The sequence below is a fragment of the Myotis daubentonii genome, chromosome 16 (genome assembly GCF_963259705.1).
Source record: "Myotis daubentonii chromosome 16, mMyoDau2.1, whole genome shotgun sequence".
Classification (NCBI taxonomy): Eukaryota; Metazoa; Chordata; class Mammalia; order Chiroptera; family Vespertilionidae; genus Myotis; species Myotis daubentonii.
Window position 1 is genome coordinate 12,775,773 of NC_081855.1, and position 22,585 is coordinate 12,798,357.

The 22,585-nt window shown below is 48.6% G+C and overlaps 2 protein-coding genes across 5 annotated transcripts in view; one reads left to right on the forward strand and one right to left on the reverse strand.

Annotated features, from left to right (window-relative positions):
- ELAC2 (elaC ribonuclease Z 2) overlaps nucleotides 1-19,316 on the forward strand; it is a 33,926-nt gene extending 14,610 nt beyond the window's left edge. Inside the window, exons 15-24 of the mRNA XM_059668577.1 lie at nucleotides 267-385; nucleotides 1,546-1,642; nucleotides 14,899-15,037; nucleotides 15,474-15,512; nucleotides 15,615-15,724; nucleotides 16,284-16,383; nucleotides 16,458-16,578; nucleotides 16,958-17,036; nucleotides 17,365-17,509; nucleotides 18,051-19,316. Of these exons, the coding sequence (XP_059524560.1) occupies nucleotides 267-385; nucleotides 1,546-1,642; nucleotides 14,899-15,037; nucleotides 15,474-15,512; nucleotides 15,615-15,724; nucleotides 16,284-16,383; nucleotides 16,458-16,578; nucleotides 16,958-17,036; nucleotides 17,365-17,509; nucleotides 18,051-18,284 (1,183 nt within the window). The 3' untranslated portion in view covers nucleotides 18,285-19,316. The remainder of the gene's footprint in view (nucleotides 1-266; nucleotides 386-1,545; nucleotides 1,643-14,898; nucleotides 15,038-15,473; nucleotides 15,513-15,614; nucleotides 15,725-16,283; nucleotides 16,384-16,457; nucleotides 16,579-16,957; nucleotides 17,037-17,364; nucleotides 17,510-18,050) is intronic.
- The window catches only part of ARHGAP44 (Rho GTPase activating protein 44), a 188,658-nt gene continuing 185,360 nt past the window's right edge, over nucleotides 19,288-22,585 (reverse strand). For 3 of the 4 annotated variants that reach the window (XM_059668580.1, XM_059668579.1, XM_059668578.1), the window contains one exon: nucleotides 19,288-20,726. In XM_059668580.1, the coding sequence (XP_059524563.1) occupies nucleotides 20,587-20,726 (140 nt within the window). In that variant the 3' untranslated portion in view covers nucleotides 19,288-20,586. The remainder of the gene's footprint in view (nucleotides 20,727-22,585) is intronic. The other variant, XM_059668581.1, reaches the window with a different exon arrangement.

The window sequence follows — 22,585 nt, forward strand, 5'->3', positions numbered from 1 at the left end:
ACTGCTTGGGGTAATTTCCCTGGCCTCCCTCCTCTCCCCGGCCTCCAGGGGAGTCTAGATGCTGGCAGCATTCAGTGAGCAGGTAGATGTCAGTGGTGCCAGGGTTGTCCGGCTCTGAGCTGGGAGGTGTTCTGAGGAGCTGGAGCTATTCAGAGCTCACTCTGAGACTCCCACCGACGGAACAAAACCGCCCGGACTCTGAGGCGCTTGGTCTTCAATCTTGATTTGAAACAACTTTAGTCGCCTGAAATACTTTTCTCTTGCAGGGATGCTCTTCTAACTTGCAATCCTGATGAATTCATAGCCGAGGCCCTGGAGCTCCCCAATTTCCAAGAGAGTGTGCAGGAGTATAAGGAGACCGCACAGAACAGCCCAGCCCCAGCCGGTGAGGGAGGGACCCGGGCAGCCCTTCTCCCAGCCCAGCACCCACTGGGTTAATGTGTGCCCTCCCCTGCTTCCCTCTTTCCTGTTGGGAAACACCAGTGCCTGCCCTTCTGGAACAGCGAAGGGAAGGCCTGGTGGCACACGGGCTCTCTCCAGGGCTCATGCCGAGAGCAGCAGTGCTGGGAGCTCCTGGGAGGCGTGGGGAGAACCGTGAGCCAGGACGCGGTTGAATGGGGACCGGGTCCTGTCTTTGCTAATGAGGAGCCACCAAGGATTCCGGCTACGCCCCTCGTCTCCTCAGCTTTCCTAGCCCCTTGAAGAGTGTCCTTTTCTTTCTTTATTTTAAAATGTATTTTTATTAATTTCAGAGAGGAAGGGAGAGGGAGAGAGAGAAACATCAGTGATGAGAATCATTGATCCACTGCCTCCTACATGCTACACACCGGGTATCTCGCCCGCAGTCTGGGCAAGTGCCCTGACCGGGAATTGAACCATGACCTCTTGGTTCATAGGTCGACCCTCAACCACTGAGCCACACTGGCTGGGCCCCAGTGTCCTTTTAACTAATGATAGAAATAGACACGGCTGGGGTAGAAGGCGGGCTTGTAACCTACTCAGTCCCAGGCAAGTAACCTCTTGTCCTGGCCTCCTGGTGTTTTGGGAAGACTGACTGACTTGCCTTTGGGTTTGATTGGGTTTCTGGTTCGGATGTGCACATGGTGCCGGTCAGAGGCGGTGGAGGGGGCCCCAGCGACAGAATCGTCAGGTGCCCTGGATTTCAGCCCCAGCTGTGCCTCTCCTTTCTGGAGCTGACCCTGAGCCCACAGTCTTGGGAAGCGGGGTGCTGCAGGTCTGGTGGTAGGAGCTGATACAAGGTGACACCAGCCCCTGGAGGTGCATGCTGATTCCAAGCGCAAGGAAGGCCCCTTTGTAACTGAAAGACTTGCAACAATTCTTTGGAAGAAAGGCCTGAGAAATTCATTTGCTTCACAGACAGCCCTTTGCCCACAAACAGCCTGTGACCCCTCTGACGGTGGCCCTTCCATCAGGATATTTGCCACAGGGAACCCCGGGCCCTCCTGGGACTTACTCATGTCAGGGCTGAATGCTGGCTCACATTTGACGGGAAGAAGTGAACCCTTCATCTGTATTTTTCCATAGAGAAAAAAGGCCGGTATCCAGAAATCATCTTCCTGGGAACAGGGTCCGCCATCCCCATGAAGATTCGAAATGTCAGCGCCACGCTCGTCAACCTCAGGTATGATTGCTTTCCAGGAAATGCCGTCCATCATGGAGCCTGCTGGTTCTCTACACCCAGTTCTCCACCCGCCACAGCCACAGCCACAACAGGTGGAACCCTGGGGGCTGGTGGTCTTGGCTAGAGTGGTCCCGAGAGGAGCCTCAGGAGCTCACTCAGACTTCGGGAATCACTGAGATTTGTCACCCAGGCATCTTTTGATAAAAATAGCTGATTCTACCATGTCCCATGCACTTTGCTAAGAAATTATGTCACTTAATTTTCACATTAATCCTCTGAAGTAGTGACTATGCATTTTAATGAAGAGTAAACTGATGCTCAGGTTACTTGGCGGGTAAGTGACAGGTACAAATGTGAACTGGGGTCTTAATCCTTACGTGGCCTTGTCCCCAGAGCTAGGTACTGCTGATATGGGAAACAGCCTCCAGGTTGCTGCATTTGTTTTGTGTTCAGCCCTTTGATTGGATGGTGTTTAGTTGATTCTCTTGGGTTTGCCTGGTGTCATTTCTCGGCCGAGATTAATCAGGAGCCCTGAAAGGTTCATGGTGTGTATGGTAATGTCTCGCGAGCTTCTCTGAAAAGCGGGTGCAGCCGTCCCGGTCTCACGGCTCTCCCAGAAGAGGAAGGGCCGCAGAGACCCACCTCCTCACCAGAGCACGGGCCAAGGCGGCTGCTCCTAGCACGGCCAGCAGAGTTTGCGGCGTTGAAGCTCCAGGTCCTGCTTGGGAGCCGCTAAAACGGGGCTCCACTGGTCGCCGGGGTTCACACTTACTCTTCCCGGAGGACCCCTGGGCCTTCCTGCCCCGGCCAGCTGTGAGGATAGGACTGAGAAAACCAGCACTGCCTCGGGTAGAACATCCTGCGGAGCCAGATCTCCTGTGACACAGCAGCCACCTCTGGTGCTGTCACCAGTGGGTGCTCACAGGCATTCTGAAGAATCAGCATCCTTATGAGGTTGGGTAAATGTTCACCCTTCCATTCCACATAAGCATTTTTAATGCCCAGCATTTGGATAGCTCTGTGTACTTTCTATATTCTTTTTTTTTTCATTCAACTATTTATTAAACACGTACTCTATGGCAAGCCCATAATCCCCACTCTCATGAAATTTTTTTTCCAAAATATAAATCTATTACCAGATTGTAGATACAAAATAATTAGCCATTTGTATGCAATAAACATTAATATTTTAATAAAAAAGATTTTAAATATAATATTATCAAAACTATACTAGCATAGTATAATACCACAAAAGTAGGAAATATTAAAAATCTGCAAATAACAGGATTACTTCTAGTCTAAAATTTTTTTTCTGGCTCTATTTTTGTTCATTTTATGTTGTTCATCATATTCCACAAGTGAGTGAGATCATGTGATACTTATCTTTCTCGGACTGGCTTATTTCGCTTAGCATAATGTTCTCTAGGTCCATCTATGCTGTTGCAAATGGTAAGAGTTCCTTCTTTTTCACAGTAGTGTAGTATTCCATTGTGTAGATGTACCATGGTTTTTTAATCCACTTACCAGCTGATGGGCACTTAGGCTATATCCAAATCTTAGCTATTGTAAATTGTTCTGCTATGAACATACGGGTGCATATATCCTTTCTGATTGGTGTTTCTGATTTCCTGGGGTATATTCCTAGAAGTGGGATTACTGAGTCAAATGGGAGTTCCATTTTTAATTTTTTTAGGAAACTCAATGCTGTTTTTCACAGTGGCTGCACCAGTCTGCATTCCCACCAGCAGTGCAGGAGGGTTCCTTTTTCTCTGCATCCTCTCCAGCACTTGTCGTTTGTTGATTTGTTGATGATAGCCATTCAGACAGATGTGAGATGGTACCTCATTGTTGTTTTGATTTGCATCTCTCGGATGATTAGTGACTTTGAGCATGTTTTCATATGTCTCTTGGCCTTCTGTAAGTCCTCATTTTTTTTAAAAAATATATTTTATTGATTTCTTACAGAGAGGAAGGGAGAGGGATAGAGACTTAGAAACATCGATGAGAGAGAAACATCGATCAGCTGCCTCCTGCACACTCCCTGTTGGGTATGTGTCTGCAACCAAGGTGCATGCCCTTGACCGGAATCGAACCTGGGACCCTTGAGTCTGCAGGCTGATGCTCTATCCATTGAGCCAAACCAGTTAGGGCAAGTCCTCATCTTTTAGAAAATATATTTTATTGATTTTTTACTGAGAGGAAGGGAGAAGGAGAGGGATAGAGAGTTAGAAACATCGATGAGAGAGAAACATTCAGCTGCTTCCTGCACACCCCCTACTGGGGATGTGCCTGCAGCCAAGGTACATGCCCTTGACTGGAATCGAACCCGGGACCCTTCAGTCCGCAGCTGACGCTCTATCCACTGAGCCAAACCGGTCAGGGCTGTAAGTCCTCTTTCGAAGTGTGTGTCTATTTAAGTCCTTTGCCCATTTTTTGATTGGATTGTTTATCTTCCTTTTGTTAGGTTTTATGAGTTCCCTGTAAATTTTGGAGATTAAACCCTTATCGGAGATAACATTGGCAAATATCTTCTCCCTTGCAGTGGGCTTTCTTGTTGTTTTGTTGATGGTTTCTTTGACTGTGCAGAAGCTTTTTATTTTGATGTAGTCCCATTTGTTTATTTTCTCCTTAGTTTCCATTGTCCTAGGAGCTGGATCGGTAAAGATATTGTTACGACATATGTCTGCTATTTTGCTGCCTATGGATTCTTCTAAGATTTTTATGGTTTCCCGTCTTATGTTTAAGTCCTTTATCCATTTTGAGTTTATTTTTGTGTATGGTGCAAGTTGGTGGTCTAGTTTCATTTTTTTGCATGTATCTGTCTAATTTTCCCAGCACCATTTATTGAAGAGACTGTCTTGACTCCCTTATATGCTCTTGCCTCCTTTGTTAAATATTTTTTTTTTAACAAAAATGAATTTTTATTAAATCTGAATGAAGGTAATAGGAAATAATTTTCTTTTCTTTTTTTTTTTATTGCTTAAAGTATTACAAAGGGTATTACATATGTATCCATTTTATCCCCCCGCCCTAGACAGTCCCCTAGCCTCCCCTATCACCCAGTGTCTTATGTCCATTGGTTATGCTTATATGCATGCATACAAGTCCTTTAGTTGATCTCTTACCCCCCTACCTCCTGCCCCCCAACCCTCCCCGGCCTTCCCGCTGCAGTTTGACAATCTGTTTGAGGCAGCTCTGCCTCTGTATCTATTATTGTTCAAAAGTTTAGAATGGTCTCTATTGTCCATGAATGAGTGAGATCATGTGGTATTTTTCCTTTATTGACTGGCTTATTTCACTTAGCATAATGCTCTCCAGTTCCATCCATGACGTTGCAAATGGTAAGAGTTCCTTCCTTTTTACAGCAGCATAGTATTCCATCGTGTAGATGTACCACAGTTTTCTAATCCACTCATCTACTGATGGGCACTTAGGCTGTTTCCAGATCTTAGCTATGGTGAATTGTGCTGCTATGAACATAGGGGTGGATATATCCTTTCTGATTGGTGTTTCTGGTTTCTTGGGATATATTCCTAGAAGTGGGATCACAGGGTCAAATGGGAGTTCCATTTTCAGTTTTTTAAGGAAACTCCATACTGTCTTCCATAGTGGCTGCACCAGTCTGCATTCCCACCAGCAGTGCACAAGTGTTCCTTTTTCTCCACATCCTCTCCAGCACTTGTCGTTTGTTGATTTGTTGATGATAGCCAGTCTGACAGGTGTGAGATGGTACCTCATTGCTGTTTTGATTTGCATCTCTCGGATGATTAGTGACTTTGAGCATGTTTTCATATGTCTCTTGGCTTTCTGAATGTCCTCTTTTGAAAGGTGTCTATTTAGGTCCTTTGCCCATTTTTTGATTGGATTGTTTATCTTCCTTTTGTTAAGTTGTATGAGTTCCCTATAAATTTTGGAGATTAGGCCCTTATCAGATATGTCATTGGCAAATATGTTTTCCCACACAGTGGGTTTTCTCGTTGTTTTGTTAATGGTTTCTTTTGCTGTGCAGAAGCTTTTTATTTTGATGTAGTCCCATTTGTTCATTTTTTCTTTAGTTTCAAGTGCCCTAGGAGCTGTATCAGTGAAGAAATTGCTTCGGCATATGTCTGAGATTTTCTTGCCTTTGGATTCTTCTAGAATTTTTATGGTATCCTGTCGTACATTTAAGTCCTTTATCCATTTTGAGTTTATTTTTGTGTATGGTGTAAGTTGGTGGTCTAGTTTCATTTTCTTGCATATATCTGTCCAATTTTCCCAACACCATTTATTGAAGAGACTATCTTGGCTCCATTGTATGTTCTTGCCTCCTTTGTCAAATATTAATTGAGCATATTGGTTCGGGCCGATTTCTGGGCTCTCTATTCTATTCCATTGATCTATATGCCTATTCTTGTGCCAGTACCAGGCAGTTTTGAGAACAGTGGCTTTGTAATACAACTTGATATCTGGTATTGAGATCCCACCTACTTTGTTCTTTTTCAGGATTGCTGCAGCTATTCGGGGTCTTTTTTTATTCCAGATGAATTTTTGGAAAGTTCGTTCTAGATCTCTGAAGTATGCTGTTGGTATTTTAATGGGAAGTGCGTTGAATTTATAGATTGCTTTGGGTAGTATGGACATTTTAATGATGTTGATTCTACCAATCCATGAACACGGTATGTTCTTCCATCTGTTTATGTCTTCCTCTATGTCTTTTTTCAACGTCCTGTAGTTTTCTGAGTAGAGGTCTTTTACCTCTTTAGTTAAGTTTATTCCTAGGTAGCTTAGTTTTTTCGGTGCAATGGTAAACGGGATTGTTTTTATAATCTCTCTTTCTGAAAGTTCACTATTGGTGTATAGAAATGCCTCAGATTTCTTGGGGTTAATTTTGTATCCTGCTACATTGCCAAATTCATGTATTAAGTCTAGTAGCTTTTGATGGAATCTCTAGGGTTTTGTATGTATAATATCATGTCGTCTGCAAATAAGGACAGTTTTACTTCCTCTTTTCCAATTTGGATGCCTTTTATTTCTTCTTCTTGCCGAATTGCAATGGCTAACACTTCCAGTACTATGTTGAACAGGAGTGGTGAGAGGGGGCATCCCTGTCTTGTTCCTGTTCTTAGGGGAAATGGTGTTAGTTTTTGTCCATTGAGTATGATGTTGGCTGTGGGCCTGTCATATATGGCTTTTATTATGTTGAGGTATGATCCTTCTACTCCCACCTTGCTGAGAGTTTTTATCAAAAATGGGTGTTGAATTTTGTCAAATGCTTTTTCTGCATCAATTGATATGACCATGTGGTTTTTTTCTTTCAATTTGTTTATGTGATGTATCACGTTTATTGATTTGCGGATATTGTACCATCCTTGCATCCCTGGGATAAATCCTACTTGGTCATGGTGTATGATCTTTCTGATGTACTGCTGGATCCCATTTGCTAAGATTTTGTTGAGGATTTTGGCATCTATGTTCATGAGGGATATTGGCCTGTAATTCTCTTTCATTGTGTTGTCTTTACCTGGTTTTGGTATCAGGGTGATGCTGGCTTCATAGAATGAGCTTGGAAGTGTTCCTTCCTCTTGAATTTTTTGTAGTAGTCTGAGGAGGATAGGTTTTAGTTCTTCCTTGAATGTTTGGTAAAACTCCCCTGTGAAGCCGTCTGGTCCTGGGCTTTTGTTTGATGGAAGCTTTTTGAGGACTGCTTCAATTTCTTCCATAGTTATTGGCCTGTTGAGATTTTTAGATTCTTCCTGATTGAGTTTTGGAATGTTGTATTTTTCTAGGAATTTGTCCATTTCCTCCAGGTTGTCTAGTTTGTTGGAGTAGAGCTGTCCATAGTGTTTTTTAACAATCATTTGTATTTCTGTGGGGTCTGTTGTTATTTCGCCTCTATCGTTTCTGATTTTATTTATTTGGGTCCTCTCTCTCTGCTTCTTGGTGAGTCTGGCTAGAGGTTTATCAATCTTGTTTATCCTTTCAAAGAACCAGCTCTTGGTTTCATTGATTTTCTGTATTGTTTTTTTGGTCTCTATGTCATTTATTTCTGCTCTAATCTTTATTATCTCCTTCCTTCTGCTCACTCTGGGGTTTTCTTGTTGCTCTCTTTCTAATTCTTTGAGTTGTAGAGTTAGATGATTTACTACCATTTTTTCTTGTTTTTTGAGATAGGCCTGTAGAGCTATAAACTTCCCTCTCAGGACTGCTTTCAATGTGTCCCATATGTTTTGGATTGTTGTGTTTTTATTGTCATTAGTTTCCAGGATGTTTTTAATTTCTTCTTTGATCTCATTGGTAACCCAATCAATATTTAATAGCATGCTATTCAGCTTCCAGGTGTTTGAGTATTTTGGGTTGTTTTTATTGTAGTTTATTTCTAATATTATGCCATCGTGGTCTGCGAAGACGCTTTTTATGATTTCAATCTTCTTGAATTTGGGGATACTTTGCTTGTGACCCAATATGTGGTCTATTTTTGAAGATGTCCCATGAGCACCTGAGAAGAACGTATATTCTCTGGCTTTGGGGTGAAGTGTTCTGAAGATGTCTATTAAGTCCATCTGATCTAGTGAGTCATTTAGGATTGCTGTATCTTTGCTGGTTTTTTGTCTATAGGACTTATCCAGTGCTGTCAATGGTGTATTAAAGTCCCCTACTATGATTGTATTGTTGTCGATCTCTCCTTTGATATTTTCCAGGAGTTTTTTTATGAATTTGGGTGCTCCTACATTGGGTGCATATATGTTTACCAGGGTTATATCTTCTTGTTGTATTGATCCCTTTAGTATTATGAAGTGGCCTTCCTTATCTCTTGTTAAGGCCTTCACTTTGAGGTCTATTTTGTCCGATATAAGTATTGCTACCCCAGCTTTCTTTTCCTTTCCATTTGCCTGAAAGATATTTTTCCATCCTTTCACTTTCAGTCTGTGTGAGTCCGTTCTAATGAGGTGGGTTTCTTGTAGACAGCAGATGTATGGGTCATGTTTTTTTATCCATTCAGCCACTCGATGTCTTTTGGTTGGAGCATTTAGTCCGTTTACGTTTAAAGTTATTATTGAAAGGTACTTGTTTGTAGCCATTTCTTTTTTTGTGTGGCTGTTTTCTTTCTGAGCTTTTTATTTCTTATTTTTATACCAGTCCCTTTAGCATTCCTTGCATTGCTGGCTTGGTGGTGACAAACTCCCTTAGCCTTTTTTTGTCTGTGAAGCTTCTTATTTCCCCTTCAAGTTTGAATGATAGCCTTGCTGGATAGAGTATTCTTGGATTCAGTCCTTTGCTTTGCATCACTTTGTAAATTTCAGTCCATTCTTTTCTGGCCTGATGTGTTTCTGTTGAGAAGTCATTTGACAATCTAATGGGAGATCCCTTGTATGTAACTTTCCGTCTCTCTCTTGCAGCCTGTAAGATTCTCTCTTTGTCCTGAACATTTGCCATGGTGATTATGATGTGTCTTGGTGTGGGTCTTTTCGGGTTCACTTGTTTGGGACTCTCTGGGCTTGTGTGACTTTTTTCTTCCCCACATCAGGAAAGTTTTCTGATATTATTTCTTCGAGTAGGTTTTCTAATCCTTGTTCATCCTTCTGTTGTTCTGGTACTCCTATTATTCGTATGTTGTTTCGTTTCATGTTGTCCCAAAGCTCCCTTAGGCTCTCCTCCTGTCTTTTAATTTTTTTCTCCAATTGCAGTACATTTTGGGTGTGTTTTGCTTCCTTGTCTTCTAATTCACTAATTCGGTCCTCCGCTTCTCCTAGTCTACTGTTGATACTTTCAATGGAGTTTTTCATTGCAGCTATATCACTCTTCATTTCTTCTTGGGTCTTACTTAGGTTGTTGATTTTTTCATCTGTTTCTTCTAGCTTCTTCCATATGTTATCGATTTTTTCATCTGTTTCTTCTAGCTTCTTCCATATGTTATCGATTTTTTCATCTGTTTCTTCTTGCTTCTTGCAGAGGTTGTCGATTTTTTCCTCCATCCGGTTTATGCACTCTAGGATCCTTATTCTGAATTCTTTATCTGTCATGTTGCATGCCTCAGTATTACTTAGCTGCTTTTCTGGAGAGTCCTCCTTCTCTTTCCTTTGGGGGTTTCTTTGTCTACCCATGTTTGATCTCACTGACATATCTAGACGTTGAGTTGTTCAGTGGTTGCTCCCTTGGTAGCAGTGACTCCTTGGTCTGTGGTTGCTATTCGGGCGGTTGCGGTAGCAGCTGCTCTTCAGTTGTCAGCAGCTCCTCTGGTGGGTGCTGTTCACAGCTGTGGTGGCTCTTCTGGCTGGTGGGACGAGGTTTCACGTACAGCTGCTGTTCCTCAGCAGAGGATGTCGTGCTCAGGAGGTTGCTGTTGCTTGGATCTGCTGCATTGATTTAAAGGCACAAAATACAACACAACAAGGCACCACGTACCAGGCACTATACACAAATATATTCACGATATTAATAACCCCAATTAAAGGTGACCACCTGAATTAAGAGAATTAGGGGATAAGGAAGAAGGAAGAGAAAAAGATAAAAGAGAAAAAGGAAAAGAAAAGTAGGGACCAAAAAAAGGGAGTGCAAAAATGGAATTGGGAAAAAGGAAGGGGGAAAATAAAAGCGAGAAAAGAAAAGAAAAAAAAAAAAAGAGCGAAAAGAGAGAATGAAGTGGAAGAGGGAAGAGACTTTTTATATGAGGAGAATACTCCTATAGAACAGCCATTAATCCCAACAAATTCCAGCAACAGCTCCCTGGATATGAATGCAAACTAGAAACAACCAATAATATAACGATGAAAATAGAATGGTGAACACTAATCCCAAAATAAAATAAAGAAAAAATAAAATGGCACTTTAAAAAATGGTAAAATGGTAGCAGTAATAATACTGGTTAAAAATAAGAAGGTAGTAATTAAAAGGGTAAAATCAGGTGATGGAAAAAGAAGAAAAGAAAGAGAAAAAAAAAAAGAACAGAAAAAAAAGAATGAAAAAAAATTGGTTTCTTAGTTAAAAAGTGAAAAAAGAAAAAAAATTGCAGTAGTGAAGGTCCTTCGTTTCTTCTATTCTTCAGTGTGGCTCGCCTTAGACCTTCCAGGTATTCAGGAGAGTGTTGAGTTTCCCTGCGATATACTGTTCCTCTGTGTTGTAAACCACAGTCCTTATTTTAAAGCATGCCGCATTTATTTCCCAGACTGCCTTATTTTGTGTTTAGCAAAGAGTCAGTTTGTGGGTCAGCCTCTGGGTGGCAGTGTTCTGGGGTTGGCCTCTGAGGCTATAGGGCCTCTCTGTCCAGTGGAAGTTCACTGCCCAGATCTGACTGCGTAATAGTTAGTTACCGGCGCTATGTTGTTGCTGGGATTGAAAATCCCCCTATAGGCCAGACCTTAACTCCCAGGGACTGATCAGATTATCTTAATCCTTGATCTCGTACAGGGTGGAATCTGGGTGTGGCTGTGCTCCTTGCCTGGGGGCTGGGGGGAGGAGACTCACTCTTAGGAGAGGGTGGCTGCCCCAGTCCTGGGCTCAGGGGTGTCTCAGCACTCAATTCACTACCACCTCTCCCGGCTCCCCCTCTTTCCCCAGTCTCTCCCCAGATTCCACTCCTCAGCACACTCTCCCTCTCTTCAGCACAGGTGAGTGTCTGTATCCGAAATGTCCCATGAACAGGATTCAGTGAAAACAAACAAACAAATGCCGGCCGCGGAAACGGGGAAGGCTTGGTTTCTGTAAGCTTCTTCTCTTACCGGGACTGCATGGTCAGGTCAGCTCTTCAGGCTGCCCCCTTTAGGCTCAGTCCTCCGTGATCACAGAACCCAGCTCTCAATTTCCCTGGCGGCGCCAGGAATCCCACGGTTCTCCTTTCCCCCGTCAGGGGCTGTGCCTGTCCCAGGGGACGCGGCTGTCTGCCACGCGGTCTCCCTCCGACTCTCTGGGCTCAGAGGTCTGGCAAACTTTCCTGCCCAAATCCCTGGTTTTTTTTTTACCTTTCCAGGGGAGTTCTGCTCTTCCCGGCTGCAAACCCTCTCACCAGCTGAGCAATTTCGCCAATTCGGTGTGAGTGTTACTAGCTTCAGCTGCTCGCTCCATTTGCTCCAGGACACGACCTGGGACACATCTGCCTATATCGCCGCCATCTTGGTTCTCCTTTGTTAAATATTAATTGAGCATAATGGCTTGGGTCGATTTCTGGGTTCTCTATTCTGTTCCATTGGTCTATATGTCTGTTCCTATGCCAGTATCAGGCAGTTTTGAGAACAGTGGCTTTGTAATATAGCTTGATATCTGGTATTGTAATCCCTCCAACTTTGTTCTTCTCTCTCAGGACTGCTGTGGCTATTTGGGGTCTTTTTTTATTCCAGGTGAATTTTTGGAGAGTTTGTTCTAGTTCTGTGCAATATGCTGTTGTTGTCGATCTCTCCCTTAAAGTCCTCTAGAAATATTTTAATATATTTAGGTGCTCCTATATTGGGTGCATATATGTTTACCAGGGTTATATCCTCTTGTTGGATTGTTCCCTTTAGTATTATGTAGTGAGCTTTGTTGTCTCTTGTTATGGCCTTCATTTTGAAGTCTATTTCGTTGGATATGAATATTGCTACTTTAGCTTTTTTTTCTTTTTCATTTACATGGAAAATTTTTTCCCATCCCTTCACTCTCATCCTCTGTGTGCCTTTTGCTTTGAGGTGGGTCTCTTGTAGACAGAATATAGTTGGGTCATGTTTTTTTATCCATTCAGCTATCGCATGCCTTTTGGATTGGAGCATTTAATCCTATGTTAGGGTTATTATTGATAGGTACTTATTTATTGCCATTTTAATTCTGTATGCTTAGGTTTCTCTCTCTGTTCCTTCTTCTCATTACAGCAGTCCCTTTAGCATTTCTTGTAATGCTGGCTTGTTGATGATGTACTCCTTTAGCCTCCTTTTGTTTGGGAAGCTCTTTATTTGACTGTCTATTTTGAATGATAGCCTTGCTGAATATAGTAATCTTGGTTTCAGATGCTTGCTTTCCATTACCTTGAGTACTTCATGCCATTCCTTTCTGGTCTGTAGAGTTTCTGATGAGAAATCAGGTGTCAGCCTTCTGGGAGCTCCTTTGTAAATAACAGCTTCTTTTCTCGTGCTGCCTTTTAGATTCTCTCTTTGTCTTTAATTTTTTGCATTTTAATTATGATGTGTCTGGGCATGGGCCTGTTCGGATTCTTCTTGCTGGGGGTTCTCTGTGCCTCCTGAACTTGTGTGACTTTTTCCTTTACCAGGTTAGGGAAGTTTTCTGCCATTATTTCTTCAAATACCTTCTTTATCCCTATTTCCCTTTCTGCCTCTTCTGGCACACCTGCTATTCTAATATTGTTACGTTTCACGTTGTTCCCCAGCTCCGTTAAGCTGTCCTCCTGATTTTTAATTGTTGTTTTTTCTTTTTGGGTCTCTAATTGAGTGATATTTTCAACCCTCTCTTCTAATTCACTGACCTGATCCTCAGCTTCCCCTAATCTGCTATGTATTCCTTCCATTGTGTTCTTTATTTGTGTTATGTCATTCTTTATCTCAGACTGGTTTTTTTTTGCATAGTTACTATATCTTTTTTCATGCTGTCGTGCACCTTTACCATCATTACTCTGAACTCTGTCTTAGATAAATTTCTTATGTCTGCTTCACTTATCCCTTTTTCTGGAGAATTCTCTAGTTCTTTCATTTGGGGGTGGTTTCTTTGTTTCCTCATTTTGGTTGTCTGTTTGTGACTGTTTTAAGTACATCCTCTACACCAGTGGTTCTCAACCTTGGCTGCACATTAGAATCACCTGGGAATCTTTTTAAAATCCTGATTTCTGGGCCTCATCCTCCAGAAATTCTGTTTCTTTGTTATGGGGTGGGGCCACAACATTAGTAACAAAGAAACAGAATTTCCGGAGGATGAGGCCCAGAAATCAGGATTTTAAAAAGACTCCCAGGTGATTCTAATATGCAGGCAAGGTTGAGAACCACTGCTCTACACCTCTCAATCTCTAGTGCAGGACAGTGTTAAAGGCTGTTTCTGACTAATTAGATCAGGCAAAGACTCAAAGCCTCCAGAGATCACCTCTGTCTACAGACTGATAGGATTCCACCTTGAACTGCCCCCAGGCAATCATCCTCAGGTGTGGCCAGAGTTGGCAGTTGCTTTTGCCTGGAGGCTAATTGTTACTTTTAATCTCTTACATGGCCACAGGACAAGGTGTTTTCTAATAGGGTGTGTCAACATGGCAAGGCAGATGTCTTTGTGGGAAAGCTGTCCTCTGCTGTGTGAAGGAATGGCTCAGCCCAGGAAACTTGGGGTGTCTGCCTTCTGAGCTCTATCCCCCAAGTCCCTAGTCCTGGGTTCTGCTCTCACAGCTCCAGTCCACTTCATCCTCCCTCTGCCAGAGCACAAGGTGGGTGGCTCCATAGGGAATTTTGTGTGCTGGCCCTTTAAGAAGATGCCTGAATTTTCAGCTGCCACTCCCTGGCAGACAGCACCCCACTACATTTTACAGTGTTATGTGGGTACCCTCCTCAGTTCTGGTGCTCTCTGCTGGGGTGCCCGCCTCAGGGATTAGATCCCCGAGTTCTCAGTGGCAGCCCCCACAGCTGAGATATCTCTCCAGGACTCCAGTTGCTGTCTGTGGGCGCCTGGCCAGCCCTTTTGCACCTCCGCCTCCTACCAGTCTCTATGTGGTCTCCACTTTCAGTCCTTGGGTATCAGGGTTCTGTCTTGTGAGTTTTCCATTGACTATTCAGGAATTTTTTCTGAATTTTAGTTGTAATTCCAGCTTGTTCCTGGGAGCATGTCCATACAGGATCCACTTACTCTGCTGCCATTTTTAATCCTACTTTCTATATTCTTTATTCTTTACTAGTAATCCTCACCCGAGAATATGTTTATTGAATTGAGAGAGAGAGAGAGAGAGAGAGAGAGAGAGAGAGAGAGAGAGAGGGGAGAAACGGTGATGTGAAAGAGAAACATTGATTGGATGCCTCCTGTATGCACCCCAACTAGGGATTCAACCCACAACCTTTGATTCACAGGACGACGCTCCAATCCACTGAGCTATCTGGCTAGGACACTTGCTACATTCATTAAAGGGCTCCAGGCTTCTGTGGATAGTTCCGTATAAGGAGGATGGACATTACAGTTGCGTTACTGTTTGTACAAGGTCCTCAGAGAAGCAGACGCAAGGTTATGGGAGATACAGTGCATTTGCTGCTTGGCTCTTCTCTGAGGTCACAGGCCTCTGAGCCATGAGAGGCCTCTTCTCAGCCATGAACGTCTCGCTTCTTTCTCTGTAGCTCTGACAAGTCCCTGCTGCTGGACTGTGGGGAAGGTACGTTTGGGCAGCTGTGTCGTCACTACGGCGATGACGTGGACAGGGTCTTGGGCAGCCTTGCTGCTGTGTTCGTGTCCCACCTGCACGCGGATCACCACACGGTGAGTGCTGGGCAGGACCCCGGGGCCCCACCTGAGGCAGCTGTGGCCTTGCTCTCCTCCATCCCAAACTTGCCCACCGCCCTGGCTCTTCGCCTCTTGCAAGGTAACGGTCGTTCACAGAACCCAGCTCAGTAATTCTGCCCGTAAGGATGCTGGTCTTTCTGTTTGCCTGCTGTCATGTTCCAGTAGGGGTCTGCCTTCCCACATGCCTGCAGAGGAAACTGCAGCCAGAGGGGCAGGGCTTGGCCTCCTGGGGCAGCTGTGTCTCCAGCCAATGCTCTCTCTTGGGTCAGCATGTGCTGGCTCCCAGCGACAGCAGTGTTAGAGGCTGGTGGCCAATAGAGGGCGAGGGGCTCCTGCAAGATGAGGGGAGGACCCCAACCCGGGCCAAGGCTGCTGGTGTCTCGTCTCACCTTCATCTCCTTTCCCCTTCCAGGGTTTGTTAAATATCTTGCTGCAGAGAGAACGCGCTTTGGTGAGTGCGACGCTTGACCTACGGCCACTTTGGGTTTGCGGGGTTACACCCAGGCCTCCTGCGATGCCTGCCTTTGGTTCAGCTCTGACTTTGTTGTTCCAGGCATCGCTGGGAAAGCCCTTCCACCCTTTGCTGGTGGTTGCCCCAACCCAGCTCCGGGCCTGGCTCCAGCAGTACCACAACCAGTGCCAGCCGCTCCTGCACCACGTCAGGTGAGCTCCCCGCAGCCCGCCCTGAGGCTGTCGCAGGTCAGGATACCCCCGCAACCTTCCCCTGACGTGGCCCAGTGGCAGAAGCAGGGAGAAAGCTTTGACTCAGGGCAAAACCACTAGCTGGCTTCACTTAGATGTCTGTCTTCTTGGCTGCGTTTCCTCCCAGCCTCATTTCAGCTACGTTCTAGTTTCTAGACTTTTGCCAACACCTCTTGGTAAAACAGTTGCAGGGCCACGTGCCCGAGTTGTGAGCTCAGAGACTGCCCCGCCAGGGGATGCATGGTGGGTGGGAGTTGGCCCTATCCCCACCTCGTGGGAAGGAGTCTGTCTGCCTGGGCCCAGCCATGGCCGCTTGGGCAGGGCCTGCAATGCCTTCGCTGTGGGCAGCTCACCCGGTAGGTTTCTCAGTGGCCTGGGGTTTGGTTTGTTCTAATTGACGACCTTTCTCAGTCTCACTGACTGCGATTTAAATTGTGTTTCTTTATAATGATTGTGGGGTTTCCCAAATTCTTAAACTTTGATTCAAGTTAAATTTGTTTTAATGTTTTCTTTCTCACAGTGTGATCCCTGCCAAATGCCTTCAGAAAGGAGCCGAGGTCTCCAGCCCCACACTTGAGAGCTGGATTGGCTCACTGCTGAGAGGCTGTGATCTGGAGGAGGTATGGGGCGGCCGCAGGGGGTGGGGGGCGTCTGGCGATGGGGGGCACCGCTGGAGCCATGCCCTGCCCTCCAGTTTCAGGTCTGCCAGGTCCGGCATTGCAAGCATGCCTATGGCTGTGCGCTGGTCCATACGTCCGGCTGGAAGCTGGTCTACTCAGGGGACACCATGCCCTGCGAGGCTCTGGTCCAGATGGGTGAGTAGAGGCAGCTAACAGCTTGGTGATCGTCCTAGCATCCACACAGGGCACAGGGTCAGGGGATGGAGTGTGGGCAGGAATCCAGGGCCGGGTGCTTGTCCAGCACAGGACCCTGCCCCACGCCCATGCTTCCTTTAGGGCAGTGATGGCGAACCTATGACACGCGTGTCAGAGGTGACACGCGAACTCATTTTTTGGGGGTTGATTTTTGTTAAATGGCATTTAAATATATAAAATAAATATCAAAAATATAAGTCTTTGTTTTACTATGGTTGCAAATATCAAAAAATTTCTTTATGTGACGGCACCAGAGTTAAGTTGGGGTTTTTCAAAATGCTGACACGCCGAGTTCAAAGGTTCGCCATCACTGCTCTAGGGAAAGATGCCACCCTCCTGATTCACGAGGCCACGCTGGAAGATGGTCTGGAGGTGGAAGCTGTGGAAAAGACACACAGGTAGCTGCGAATGCTTCGGCCTGTCACCTACTCCCTCCTTTTCTCTCCCCTCCGTGACTGCGCAGCCTCACGGCAGCCCTGCTGAGAAAGACCTGCCTGCGTCCCACCAGGGGCTGTGGGCTGTGACGGGGAAGTGGTTGGCTTTGGGCCCTTCAGCTTTATCTCTGCAGAGCTCTAGGCAAGGCTCTGAGGCAGCCCAGCTTTAGAAAGAGCTAGAAACAGGCTGGAATCAACTGTGAGCCACGTCAGGGAATATGGCGGGTTGGGGGGCAGGGGCAGGCCCAAGGGGGCGCATCAGCCGGATGCGACCCTCCAACCCTGTTTGCAGCACCACCTCGCAGGCGATCGGCGTGGGGATGCGCATGAACGCCGGGTTCATCATGCTGAACCACTTCAGCCAGCGCTACGCCAAGATCCCCCTCTTCAGCCCGGACTTCAACGAGAAAGTCGGCATTGCCTTTGACCACATGAAGGTGTGCGTGTGGTGTGGGCTGCGCCAGTGGGGCCGGGCAGAGACTGCGCCACATGGACGCTATGGGAGGGATGGGAGGGATGGTCGGGCCAGCGGTGAGAGGACCTGCCCATCACCCCTCAGGACCAGCACCGGGTTTGAAGGCCGCCCAACCTTCCGCCGGCCCGTTCAGCGCTGGTGACTGGAAATGACAGAGCCTCGGGGGCTCGTCTGCTCCCACCATCACCACAGCCTCGGAGCCTGGAGACGGCCTCTCCTCTTGGGACTGGGGAGCCAGGCCGGCTCGGGCAGGGGCCAGGCTTGTTTCTGAGAAGCCTGATTTTCAGAGTCTGGCAGCCTAGTCTTCTGAGGCCCCTTCCCCTGGCCGCCCTCAGCCGCTGTGGGGCGTCTCTGCCCTTTCTTTAGTCTCCTGCTGCCTGCTCTGTGTTTTCCTTCTTTTTCCAGCTGTGGTCTGTGGCTGCAGGGTTGGTGAGGGGATGTGTGCCTGCTGGATGGTCACGCGCCTTCCTCACTGAGGCATGTCTTCCCGTCCTGCCCTCCAGGTGCGGCTCGGAGACCTCTCCACGGTGCCCAGGCTGATGGCCCCGCTGAAAGCTCTGTTTGCTGACGACCTTGAGGAGATGGAGGAGCGCCGGGAGAAGCGGGAGCTGCGGCTGGTGCGGGCGGCCCTGCTCTCCCAGGCGCAGGTGGGCGGAGCTGAGGACAGTGAGCCCCCGCGGAAACGGGCCCATACAGAGGGGCCTGCCAGCCCACAGAGGAAGGTCAGGGCAGAATGAAGGCCAGGAGTGGCCCTGACCTTGGAAGGCTCACGCCCCACCCCACACAGGGTCCCGAGTGTGCCCTCTGCCTGGTGGGAGCCGAGGGCACTGTGGAACGGGCGTTACACAGGAACGGCAGTGGGAGCTGTGCCTTGGCTTGGGCTCCAGGTGAGGACTGCGTGCTGGACATGGCACGAATGTGCCTGGCGGAGCCATGGACAGGAGGCTGCGAGGAAAGAAAACGGAATTCGGTGCCAGTGACTTAAGTCACGTAGAAGAACGCATACCAGGCCTGTTCCCGCCAAGCCGTGCCCTCCGCACACCAGAGACAGGCCGTCAGGGAACACGGGTCGTGGATGTGACGTCTCAGTGCCCAAGGCTCCAGGCTCAAGGAGTAGTGTTTCCAGAGCCCAGAACTCAATAAAGATTCCTGCGGAACAAGTGCTTTGCCTGGTCCTGGTGCCGCCTCCGCAGGGGCCTCCCAGGCGGTGCCGCCTGCGCAGGCCCCAGCGTGTCCCGGAGGCCAGCTCTGGGGCGGGAGGACCACGCCTGTCCCGGGAGGCACACAGTGGCAGGGTTCTGCCGAGTCGGCTGTGCAGGCTGCCAACGGGGCCTGGTTTCATGCACCAGTCGAATGGCTGGGCCCACGCGGTGCCTCCGGAACACAGCCTCCCGCAGTGCTGGGAGCGGCGAGACAGTAGTCGGCTTTCCCTGGCGCAGTGAGAACGAGAATCCCTCGTTGCCCTTCAGCGTATTACGAAGTAGCATGTCAGGCTGGCTCCCCTGCCCCCTTAAGAGCTTGAACAGCACTGAGGTTAGTACCTGAAGACAGAGAGTTTTTAAAGCTAAGTCCAGTATTTATTTGTATATTCTCCTACCGAGGAGAAGACAGAAATGCTTTAAAAACTCCGGTGATGAGAGGGAGGCAGGCGGAGGCCTTGGCAGCACCTCCCCAGGCAGCACCTGTCACTGAGTCCCATGTCCCCACATGCTTCGTAACTTAAACAACGAAAGGCCGTGCTCAGGGATAATAAATCTATTTTAATAAGATTACTTTTGACAACTATTTGTACATGTATTTAAAGGTGCTTTCAGCCCCCGGGCTCCATTGCAAATTGGGTACCGAACCGCCCTTGCCAGGAAGTGAGCAAAGCTGGTAGCATCCCGTCTGCCAACCCCATGGTCAGAGGAGGGCTGTTTTACACTGTGCTGGGAGAAGGAATACGCACTTAAACTTCGCATCGTACACCTGTACACTGGCTTAGATTGAATGGCTCAAATTAAACAAATATAGAGAAATTTCATATATACAAATATATCATGTATAGGTATGTCATATCTGCCTTAAAAGGGTAAAATTGTAAAGTGTGGCTGTGCATGCACGACCCAGATGTCTCTCAGTCCCAGAGGGTGTGGGCTCCCAGTGCTCCCGCCTGCCCCCGAGAGGGGGTGGGGTCTCGTGAGAAGGGGAGAGAGCCTGACGCTGGGGGTTGGCGCTGGCCTGGTGTCTCCCAGGCCGGTCTCACGCTATGCTCGGGCTCTGGGTACAGTTATTGCTATTCACAAGTGCCCTCCAGGAGAGGCTCCTGGTCCCGACCCCGCACCTGTGAGCTGGTGCCCCTGAGAGCTGGAGGTGTAGAATGCTGTCAGATCATTTGATGTTTGGGGGGGGCATGGGGAGGTGTCTTTAGGCCCTCTAGACATCAAGGTCATTTTTAAATTTGGAAGTGTGAAACGGGAAGGTAGAAACAGGAGCTTTCGGTAACACGGTGTGGAAAATAAAACTTGGGAAGTAAAACAAATGTGTTCAGCGTTTACTTAGAGCCCACCAAGGAGGGGAGCCTCCCTGTGCAGCGTAAGTCAGCGCCCGGGACTCGAGAATCCGGCCTGGTCCCTGTCAGTGAAGGGCTTGCTCTCCGTCCCCTTCTGTGGCCGTCCAGCCGACACCCCTCAGCTGACACTGAGGACTCGTGCTGTCAGTACAGGCGCAGCCCAGGTCTCGCCCAGCACCTGGCCCTCCCCCACCCCCCTGCAGAGGACTGCCAGGAGCCCTTGGAGAGGGCTGCTGCTTGGCATGGAGGCTGAAAGTAGGTCAAATAGGCACAAAGTCAAAGGCAAAGATCAAACAAAAGGCCCACGTCACCACCCGAGGGGAACGAACAAAATCTGCACCACCGACATTTGCCACTCAGGCCGGGGGTGACCGACCGCTCTCTGCAGAGCTCCGGCTGTGCGTGGCAGTGACAGCGGGAGCCACGGGGAACTTGGGCCCAGGGCGCCCTGCCATATGCTGGTCTGGGCCCACGTATGTACACGCGTGTCAAAGGGCGGTGCTCTCTGAGTCCTCCTCCGAGTCCCTCTTCTCAGTCACCGAGGGCCGCAGCTTGTGCTCCAGGGGACTCAGGCGGAGTGCCGGCCCGAGCTCCACGTGGATGGAGGGGACGTCGAAGTGAGCGAGATCTGGAAGTTGGCAGAGAGAGGTGAGTGGAAAGGGGCTGCGGCTAAGGAGACCGGACGCCAGGGGCAGGCAGCTAGTCAGCATTAGGAAGCGAGCGGGTGGGCCACGGAGGGCCAGCCTGTAGGGGGCCACTTGAAGCATTTTATCGCAGCGTCGCATTAGGGTTGGGCAGCTTCGCTTCTACCAAGCAAGCCTGTGGGCCAGCGCAGACCTGCCCGCCGGGTGGCCCTCAGCACTGCTAGCAGCTCCCGCTGCTCCCGCACACACTGCCTCCGGGCCGGTCCCACTGGCGGCCTCCTGGGATTTCAGGGTTGCATTTAGTTCCTAACGCCTGCAGGGACAGGGTGTGAGGCAGTGGAAAAACCCCGTTTTCCCAGCAAGTGGGGGATCCTGAGACAGTGCAAGCACCCCAAGGCTGTGAACAGTAAGTATACCTCGATGGCTGAAGGGCCCGGCAGAGGGGTCCCAGGAGCTGGGCCGAAGTTGCAGCAAACTGTTTGCTCCCCAACTGTAGGAAAACCCCATCTCTCAGCCCTTGGAGCCGCTCACCTCGAGGCGCAGCTGCCCCGGGGCACTAAAGGCCTGTTCCTGGGAGAGGATCCGGAAGAGGGACCTGAGGTGAAGGGCTCAGTGCCTGTGGGTCTGGGCCCTTGTGAGCTGCAGAGTTGAGAGGGTCCAGCAGCTCTGCATAGGCGGGGCCCCGTGTGGGCGGGGGCTGCGCTGCCCTGGGAACCCCATCTGCTCACCCCAGGCTACAGGGCTCACTGGGAGCCCCACCTGCTCACCCCAGGCTGTAGGGCTCACTGGGAACCCCACCTGCTCACCCCGGGCTGCAGGGCTCCAGGCCGGGGCCCTCACCCTCAGCCATGTCACCCGCCCACCTGCTCAGCTCTGCCTCACCTCGCCTTGCCTTCCACCTGGGCCCGGGCAGCGAGGAAGCTACCTGGGAGGGAGCAGCCTTTGGGCAGGAACTGGGAGGTGGGGTTTTGTTGGTTTCTTATTTTGCTTTTTTTGGTAAAACAAACATTCAGCCCAAAGAATGCCATACCAAGTAGACAGACAGACATCTGGACACGGTCCTAAGAGACACTGTACAAACATGGAAGCTCTGGAACCCAGGTCCACTCCCGCCTCCCAAGCACTCATCAGGGAGCCACTGCAGCCTGTCCTCACTGGAGGCCTCGGGCAGAGGTGAGGGCTGAGCTCAGCTCTGCCTGCCCCCCGCTGGGCCACCCCTGGGTGCCTCGTGGGAGGCTGCTGCTGGCTTGGGGCCCACCCATCTGTACCACCAGGCGGCACATGACCCTGCACAGGTTTCTCACCTCCCCTGTGCCAGGCAGTCAAATGGGAACAGCCCAGGGTGGCGGGGGGTCGTGTGACAGTCTGGACAGCAGGCGAAGAGCGCCCGGCCCAGAACTGGCGCTGGAGTGAGCCGCTCAGCGCACCCTGGCTGCTCCCTGGAGACCCTGAGGGGGACTTGCTGACGGTGCTGGGGGTTGACGGAGCTGGTTTCCTATTAGGAGGCCTGTGAGCCCTGCTGGCCTGGTCTCGGCAGCTCTCATGGGGCACCCCTGGAGGGCCCCCGGATTGGCTCTGGCCACACCTTCTTACTGAGGTAGGAATACCTCATTCCTTCTGGCTTCGTTCATGTTCTTGCCTTGGTTTCACTTTAGAGCACCTGCTCTTTATAGGAGGAGACCAGGCAGACCTGGGTAAATGTTCCCCAGCATTTATCGAGCTGGGGAGATGAGCTCAGGACGCACTCTAATGCTATGGCTTCTCCAGGATCCGCCAGCCTCAGCCTCAGCCTCATCCTCATCCTGGAGGAGGTGCGTGGACTTCAGTCTGAGAGTGCAGGTCC